Source organism: Macrobrachium nipponense, chromosome 6 (genome assembly GCF_015104395.2).
Source record: "Macrobrachium nipponense isolate FS-2020 chromosome 6, ASM1510439v2, whole genome shotgun sequence".
Taxonomy (NCBI): Eukaryota; Metazoa; Arthropoda; class Malacostraca; order Decapoda; family Palaemonidae; genus Macrobrachium; species Macrobrachium nipponense.
The window spans coordinates 78,450,872-78,460,593 of record NC_061108.1 but is presented as its reverse complement, the minus strand read 5'-3'; the positions used below and the strand labels follow the sequence as shown (position 1 = coordinate 78,460,593).

General features: G+C 39.5%; 1 protein-coding gene across 1 annotated transcript; it reads left to right on the top strand.

Annotated features, from left to right (window-relative positions):
• Nucleotides 1–6,591: 6,591 nt before the first annotated feature.
• On the top strand, nt 6,592–7,752 carry LOC135216564 (uncharacterized). Its single transcript, XM_064251939.1, has one exon. The coding sequence runs from the start codon at nt 6,592–6,594 to the stop codon at nt 7,750–7,752; it is 1,161 nt and encodes a 386-aa protein (XP_064108009.1).
• The last annotated feature ends 1,970 nt before the right edge of the window (nt 7,753–9,722 follow it).

Here is a 9,722-nt window from a genome sequence, read left to right as displayed (position 1 = left end):
AAAACAAATTAACCCAAGGATAGAAAACTTCTCGCAAGGAGACACGAAGGAAAAAAACATTGATATCAGGTATGTGTATAAAGTATATTCATATCAAAGTTAATGAGCTTTTGAGACAAAGGTATTTACATCGCTATTTCCAAAATAAGATCCATATCTGATGCTTTGGTAAGATTTCATTGACGAAAATCAATTAGACACGGCTCTGAAATACACAGTAGTTACCTCTATTTTCGCTTATATTGTTTTAGAGAAAGGCAAATCCATATAAACTCTGAGGTAATTAAACGAACCATGTTAAAAAAACCTCTTTCAGTTTTTTTCTTATGTTAAACCGGAAGCTGCTGACATGTTAATAAAATGTAATATACACAGACCGATGGTTATCCGTGGAGAGTATGTTACCTTCGGCACATTTGTTTGATAATGTACCTGTCCCACAGGCCAGTTCTTCCTTTCAGCAAAACTTATGTATTTAGTTAAATGTCAAAATGTATTGTTGAACTCAAGGATCCAGATCAGGGATTTTCAACCTTTTTCTCCCCCCGTACCCTTTCGGGTATTGGTAATGTCAGTAATGTGCCCCCTTCACCTTGCACAACGTGAAAAACAAAACCAACTCAGAAAATCTGTACAGAGGGAAAGTAAGTACATGATCTCCTGACATAACCAACAATATGTATTGTTAACATAAAGAATTCCATAAAAAAAATAAAGACGATTTTTTAAGTTATTTACCTCTGGCTATGCAGTAAGTTTTCAAGGTTATGGTACTGAGCTGCAAAAACAAGATGCATTATTATTACATCAGCTGCAAAGGTAGTTAATGAAATGGATGAAACTGTTTTCATTAACTAACCTAATTGGCCGAGGAGCAATTTTTGCTAAAGCACATTGAAGGTCGGCATCTAACATTCATTCGAGTGCCATGGGGAGCGCGTTTCCGCTGACAGACCCTTGGCGTACCCCCAACACAGTCCCCCGATGCTGAATCCTACAGAGAGCGCTCTGCAGGATCCCTCCCATTTACCTCCCCCCTCCCGGCGTAGTCATAGGAAGAGAGGGAATGGAGGAGGAAGACTGGACGCTCTCGCTCGCCTTGCTATGGGGTACGCCAAGGTCCTTTGAATATACTCCGAGTATATTTAAAGGACCCTGGGGTACGCGTTTACTACTGCTTTCTAGACACATTTCTTTTGGGTAGCCTTCGGGCTCCAGAGGGCTCCAACCCAGTTCTAAGTTCCTCGCGTATTCATCACTTCCCCCATAGGGAGGGAGGGAGGGAGAGCCCCGTCAGTGAATCTCACGGGATGCACTTAATGTTCTTTGCAGCGCCTTTGGCCCCTAACTGCAACCCCTTTCGTTAATTTTACTGTACACCCTATCATATTCTCTTTCTTCCATCATACTTTCCACCCTCTCCAGTTACACCTTTCAAACCTTTTACTGTCAATTTCCGTTTTAGTGCTGAATGACCTCATAAGTCCCAGTGCTTGGCCTTTGGCCTAAATTCTATATTCAATTTAATTCAACTCGCGTATTCATCGCTTGTAATCATTATGGTCACTCTCACTTCACAGTCATCATTGCGATTGTCATTGTTGGGATCACTTTTCGCACTGTAGTGAAGACATCAAGGGTATATATACCATCTGCAGTCATTGCATTGTGGTCTTTGTGATACTCATGGAATTATATCAGTTTTTCATTAGCTCTGATAATTCACCTTAAAGCACACTATATATAAAAGACATCTAAAAGCGGCAGAAAGTGTGCTACTTATTTCATAAGATTAGAAATATTTATATACACACATAAATGTGTTTTATATATATATATATATATATATATATATATATTATATATATATAGATATATATATATATATATATATATATATATATATATATATATATATATATATAATGAACCAAATAGATGACAGTGATCATTTACACCTGGGTGGACCTGTAGATAAGAGTTGCACTATTCAGCAGTAACGCCTCCCTTGGCCGAATTTTCCTTCCAAAGGTGAGCGGTAGAGAAAGGAAAAGAAAAGTTGACTTAGAGTTTTCGTGTTTATTAAACCTAGTTCGGGTCAGTTAACACAAGGATTCCGTTAAAACACCGTACGTGATGACGTAACAGCATGTATACATATATGGATCAGTGTTCATTAGTTCTTCACTACACATTTTCTTGAAAATACGTGAGTCTTTATTACACGCCTTTAAATTACATGATTTTTTTTACATCTTTTCAATTAACGTTACAATTACATGCATTCGTATACTGAAAGTGGCTACTTTTTTTTTTTTTTTTTTTTTTTTGTACTGTCTCATTGGAGTAGGAAGTTTTTTGCTACTCTGCCCGATTTACATCTGTATTAAGATAAGCACAGTATAAGGAATTTCACAAATACTTCTATCTACCTGACGGGAAGATTTATGAATCAGCACACGCTTGTGTGAGTTATACTGAAAATGACTTTAATACAGAAGGGCTTGATATTCTTAGTACAGGGGAAAATTATTTGTATTCAAGATCCACAGAATAATAATCTTCGGGCCGATAAATAATTTTTAGTCCTCTATTTTTTTTGTATGAGAAGGGCACGAAGTGTCAAGCACTATGGCACCTGTCATGACATCTTTTCTTTAGGTGCTGTATGCAACATGCCATCTTTAAATATGTGTTAATGCCCCTGTCTCAAACAATGTCACTTACAAAGAAATTTCGTCCCCACTGCCCTGTCTAACTAAGGGAGAGGAGAGAGAGAGAGCACATTTATACAATCTTGTAAGTGAAAATTTTTGTAGTAGTCTCAAGAGTTAATATATAAAATTCACATAGTTGTAGAGTAAAAAATATGGAAACTAGTCAACAAGTCAAGATTCCTTGACCTCTTAAGGTTGTGGACATTGGAAAGGATTAAAATCACAGAAATTTGTGCGAGGGTTTCTGTTGAAACACACCCCGCAAGGTCCTCCCGAAATGATCCTGAACACACCGTCGTCGTCGTCATTTTCTAAAATTGGAGGTTCAGGGCAGACGTTGTCTGTCATGACTGTTTCCGTTAGTGTCACCGTCGATGGACTGATGGGAACTGCGGTGCAGGGACTTTCTTTGATGGGAATCGTGATAATAAGCACTTTCGTTTTTGTTTGAACTGGTGAGGGACACGAAGGGACACCGTGATCACTGGTGAGACGAAGGGGTCGTCTGATGTCTGCTCCAGCCGACAGGACAGCGAAGGAGCTCGATAACAGCAGGAGCAGAAGTCTTGACATCGCCAGGCCCCGAAAGGTCACCGGTAACTGGTTCCTCAGACTTATGTAAGCACGGGATTCTATGGGAGAAGTTGTGAAGTGAAAGTACAGATCGAGGTGACCTTTGTACTATTCAGCTACGGTGAATTTCGCCGCGGTGTTAACTTGCATATGAAAACTAACTGGCATTCGATTTCCCAAGCCAATGTGCAGATATCCTTTTAATGTATCATTTTAGTGATACCATTTTAATGTTGTCTTCCATGCTAAACACAGCAAATGAACTTGAAGGGTGGTACTACATAGACCTCAGTCTGTTACTTTATTTTTCACAATTTACACGACGTTTAGACACGATGGCTTTTATCGTGAAAATAAATCTTTGTATGCTTTTTAAGAACATACAATCATTTAGTAGCCACACACATTTTCGTTTATAAAAAAACTCTACCTCCGAGGAATGGCAATCTTCCCACAATACCTGTTAAAAGATGGACGCTTATGAAATCTATCCTCACCAACTTCGCAACATTAAGCGAAGAATACAAGACTTTCATGTTAAACGAATTCTTGAAAAGATGTAAGTGATAACAGATTCTTAGACCCGAATACTAACATCTTTTTATTCGGGGCACTTAAATGGATCAAAATCGCAAAAGTCAGTAAGAGGATTTCTTGTCGTACATGGATCACAAGGTGCACCAGAAGTTAAGCCCCCTCCAATGAATGGAAAATCTGAAGGAAAATCAGGACAGCCGATGTCCGTCGTGACTGTTTCCGTTACCGTCACCGTCGAGGGGATTATGGGAACCGCAGTGCAGGGTCTTTCTTTGATGGGAATCTTGATAACAAGTATTTTCGTTTTTGTCTGAACAGGCGTGGGACACGAAGGGACACCATAATCACTGATGAGATAACGGGGTCCTCGGATGTCAGCGTTAGCTAACAGGAGACCGAAGGAGCACGATAACACCAGGGGCAAGAATCTCGACATGGTTCAGCTGCGAAAGATCACCGCTAACTGAACTGGCTCAGAGAGTCATACGGGGCCGTTGTGGCAGGGGCTGGGGAGGGAATGGACTGTTTAGATGACCTTCCTATTATGTGCGGTGAATTTCACAATGGGGTCAACTTACACAAGCTGTCATTCAATTCCCAAGCTAGTAAGTATAGATATCTTTTTAATGTTATCTTCACTGATGTTTTATTGATATTTCGCATGGCAATAAAAGTTTCACTATTACGGTTTTGAACATAAACATACTTTCACAAACATATATATATATATATATATATATAATATATATATATATATATATATATATATATATATATATGTATATATATATATAAATATAAATAAATAAATAAATATATATATATATATATATATAATATATATATATATAATATATATATATCATCAGCCGTTGTCAGTCCACTGCATAGCAAAGGCCTCAGGAATGTCCTTCCACTGCCGTCTGTTTATGGTCTTTCTATGCCAGGGGGAGAAATTATACCAAGATGGATATTAAATTTTATTATCTGAATTTTATAGCATAAATTTTGCATCATCATATCTTATAATCCATATAAAATTGTTTTAACGAAAGATTACCAGGTACGAGATTGATGAGTCGAGATTTGGGAATAATAATAATAATAATAAACAATTCACTGATCTCTTGAATACCAAATGTACAATTGTATTAATTCATGAACGTTGCCACAACTAAAGGATGAGGACACTGATCCTTGAGAGGAAGCTGGTCATGAATTCATGAGTGACATTTCTCCAGGGAATGTCTTGACTCAATCATCACGTTCTCTATCGTGAGTTGGTCTCGCTTTCCTGTTCGACAAGGCCCTTTTTCTTAGCCTTAGCATCCCATTTCGATTCGTTTTCATAGCTATTGTGCTTATATTTATGAAAGATTAAGTTGTAGCGTTTCTATGAACCTTGGCACTAATATGGGACGGTTATATTATTGAAAACAGGTTATGACAATAACGTTACATATATTCAGATGGCTTTAACTAATTATCCGAGAAGGATTATATTTAAAGTAAGTGGTGTGACAAAACAGTGGCAATTCCTTTCTCACTGACCCAATCGACCATGGCGCCTGATACCTGGACACAAACCTGGAGAGGTCGAGGAGGCGAAAGGTTTCGGATTCTCTCTCTTCTCTCTCTCTCTCTCTCTCTCTCTCTCTCTCTCTCTCTCTGTGTGTGTGTATGTGGGCATTTGCGTGTGCACGCCTAGCCTGATACTGATTTGCCTCTAAACACCTTTTGTTATTAAAACTAACCACAATTCTATTCACACACTCGCGTGAATTATTTATCTTGGATAATAGTCTAAGTGGAGACTTAATTAGGCAAAGTTATGACAATACAGATCCTAGAATAAGATACAAATGGATAGATATCTAAGGAGAAGCCAGTGCAGTTGTAATGGACCTGGTAGCTACAGCAGCCTACTACTGTGAAAGCATATATGAAAGGAAAGAAGAATCACGAGTTGAATATATTGGTGAGTTTACACCTTGGTCTGATTGTTGCAATATCAAAAGTCACTGATTGTTGCAATATAAAAAATCATTGATTGTTGCAATATCAAAAGTCCTTGATTGTTGCAATATCAAAAGTAATTGATTGTTGCAATATCAAAAGTCCTTGATTGTTGTAATATCAAAAGTAATTGATTGTTGCAATATCAAAAGTCCTTGATTGTTGCAATATGGTGTGTTCGATGATTGGAGGGAGGGTGACTAACATACCAATTTGCAACCCTCTAGCCTCAGTAGTTTCTAAGATCTGAGGGAGGACAGAAAAAGTGCGGACAGACAGACAGCCGGCACAATAGTTTTCTTTTCAGAAAACGAATAACCCAATGGGTAAGGCACGAGCTGCACAGCGTCCAAGTAGAGGTCCCAGGCTCCTTTGAGGAAGGTAACCTCTGGAGAGGGCTCTTGCATTGGAAGAGGACGCCGTTGCTCTTCTGATAAGTGTACCTACTACATAGCAGGGTGTGCCGGCTGGACAAGGCCTCCCTACCCGCTCCTGGCTTCCATGTGACTGAAGACAACCCCGGGAAGGGTCACCCGACCGGGTAATACAGCTGCCAAGGCTCTTTTGAGAAGTTAAGGCCTTCACAGAAAATGACGGCTAAATTTTACCCCCCATCCCCCCAACTTTTTTTCTCCAATCTCGTTTTTTACTTACAAAGTGAAGGGAACTTGGAGAGGGGTATAAGTTGTTCTATAGCGGAGCAAATAAAGAAGGCAGGAATGGTGTTGGAATAATTCTGTCAAGTGAAATGAAGAAGGAAATCTTTGAAGTAAATAGAAGAAATTATAGGATTATCTGGGTCAGGCTGATGGTTGAAAATTGCACTGTTAACATCTTCAGTGCATATGCACCCCAGATAGGATGCTCAGATGAAGAGAAAGATCGCTTCTGGTCGGACTCAGGAGGAAATGGAAAAGGTACCAGCAGACGAAAGATGCCTTGTCGGCGGAGATTTGAATGGGCACTAGGCCAGAATAACCGTGTGATCACCCGTATACATGGTGGGTATGGCTATGATGAAAGAAATGCAGAGAGTGAGAGAATAGTTGATTTTGCTGTGTCCAAGGATATGGTACTGGTGAACACTTTTTTCACCAAGCGGCAAGAACATCTAGTTACGTGCAAAAGCGGCGGAAGGTCCAGCCAGATAGATTACTTGATGTATAAGAGGAAAGATTTACGCGAGGTAAAAGATTGTAAGGTCATACCAGGAGACCATGTGAGTGTGCCACATCGTTTGGTAGTGATGGACTTGGTTATGGAAATTGAACAAATAAGGAAGAAAAAGATGCAGGGGCCAAAAAGGATTAAATGGTTTGAGCTGAAAGAGATTGAACTTTGTGAGCAGTTTAAGGAAAAAGTTTTAGAGGAACTAACTCATGAAATTGAAGATGTTGATGAATGGTGGAACAGAACGATGGAAATAATACTGAGGGTTACTAGAGAAATATTGGGTGAGAGTAGTGGCAAGATGTTCGAAAATAAGGAAACGTGGTGGTTCAGTGAAGAAGTGAAGGATGCAACAAAGCAAAAGAGAAAAGCAAAGAAAAGGTGGGAGGGGACCCAAATGGAAGAGGACTGGATGGCCTATAAGGAAGCAAATAAATTAGCAAAGAAAACTGTAGCAATTGCTAAGGATAGAGCATATGATCAGCTTTACAAAGAGCTAGATACCAAGGAAGGGCAAGGAAAGATCTTTAAATTAGCGCACATGAGAAATAAGAGTACCAAGGATATAACACACATAAGACAGATTAAGGATAAGGATGGAAATGTATTGAGAAATGAGAGAGACATAATAAGGAGATGGGAAGAATATTTTGAGGCCTTATTGAATGACGAAAATGAAAGATTTCTAAGAGGAGATGGACACAAATTGTGGACTAGTCACAGAAATAACAAAAGCTGAGGTTAGAGTGACTGGGAAAGATGAAAAATAGTAAAGCGATGGGACCGGATGGCATACCTGCAGAAGCCTGGAAGGCTCTTGATGAGGAAGGAATTGACATATTGTGGCAGTTAATGAAAAAGATTATGGAAAGTGAGACGATACCCGAAGAATGGAGAGAAAGTATATTAAACCCAATATTCAAAGAGAAAGGGGACATTCAGTGTTGTGAAAATTACCGAGGAATAAAGCTCATGTCACATACACTGAAGGTATTTGAAAGAATTATGGATGAAAGATTACGGCAACAAGTTTCCATCGGTAGACAGCAACTAGGATTCATGAAGGGGCTCAGCACTGTGGATGGTATTTTTTCTCTGAGACAAATTATAGAAAAGTACAGAGAGAGCAAAAGGTCTTGCATGTGGCCTTCATAGACCTTGAGAAGGCATATGACAGAGTACCACGTCAGGAAATATGGAGATGTCTCAGGGAGAGAGGAGTGATGGAGAAGAATGTCAGAATGATCAGGGAGATGTATAGAAATGTAAAGACCAGCGTCAGATCTACAGTTGGAAGAACAGAAAATTTCCAAGTTGGAGTCGGGCTACATCAGGGATCTGCTCTAAGCCCACTTCTGTTTAACATCGTCTTGGATGTGTTAACAGATGATGTCAGGGAGAAGCCACCATGGTGTCTGCTCTATGCAGATGACATAGTCTTGGTAGCCGAGAACAGGGAAGAACTGGAGGGGAAGCTTGAAAGATGGAGATATGCCTTGGAGAGTAGAGGTTTAAGAATAAGCAGGAAAAAAGACAGAATATATGACGACCGAATTGGATGGCGACCAGCAAACAACAATCAAATTAGGCGGGGGAAACATCAAAAGGGTCCATAAATTCAAGTACCTTGGCTCAGTGATTGACAATGAGGGGAACATGGAAGAGGAATTTAACAACCGGATTCAGTGTGGTTGGAACAACTGGAGGAAGGTGTCTGGTGTCATATGTGATAGGAAAGTCCCTATAAGATTAAAGGGCAGAGTGCACAAGGCAGTGGTCAGACCAGCAATGACATATGGATTGGAAGCAGTACCTCTAAAGAAAACAGAGGGCAGAAAGTTGAACATAACCGGGATGAGGATGCTTATATGGATGAGTGGAGTAACCAAAAAGGACAGGGTTAGAAATGAACATATTAGGGGTACAGTAAAGGTCACTGAAGCATCAAAGAAAGTGTAAGAGGCAAGGTTAAGATGGTATGGCCACCTGATGAGAAGAGAAAAGCAACACAAGGCAAGAGAAGTGATGGACGTGGAGGTGGATGGAACACGAAGGAGAGGAAGACCTAAGACCAGGTGGAGAGATTGCATTAGAGATGATATGAGGGAGAAGGGAGTATGGGAGGAAATGGCACAGGACAGAGGTAGATGGAAGAGACTAATTAAAAACGGCGACCCCGAATAGGGATAAAGCTGGGAAGAAGAATATGCACAAGCATGGTGAGTTAACAGTCCAGTACATCCATTTTATAACGAGAAACAGCCTAAGCAATCTCAAGTGCAAAGATTGTAACGATGACCTAAGGTGGATTAAGATATATTTCTTTTCGAAGCAAAATAGTGTCACATCTCGTAATTAGTAAATCGCATTGGCCCAAATGCATTTCACAACAAGATTCCTCAGAAAGTGGAAACTATTCATCATCCATTGTGCAAATTATTAGACTGTAAGCAGAAGTACTCAGTTTAACAATGAACCTAAGAACAATCATTGTATTTCATAAATTCATCAATGTGTTTAGAGTTTAACAAATCAATTGAGTACACAAATAATCCAATGAAAATGAAGTCAATGGCTATTCCGATAGTAAGACACGAAAGATTAATAGTTGCAGGTGAAATGCAAGTCTTATTGCTAATACTCTTCACCATCCAGGGATTTTCGACGCTAAAACTGTGAACATTCTTACTATTTTCGGCACCATGCCGG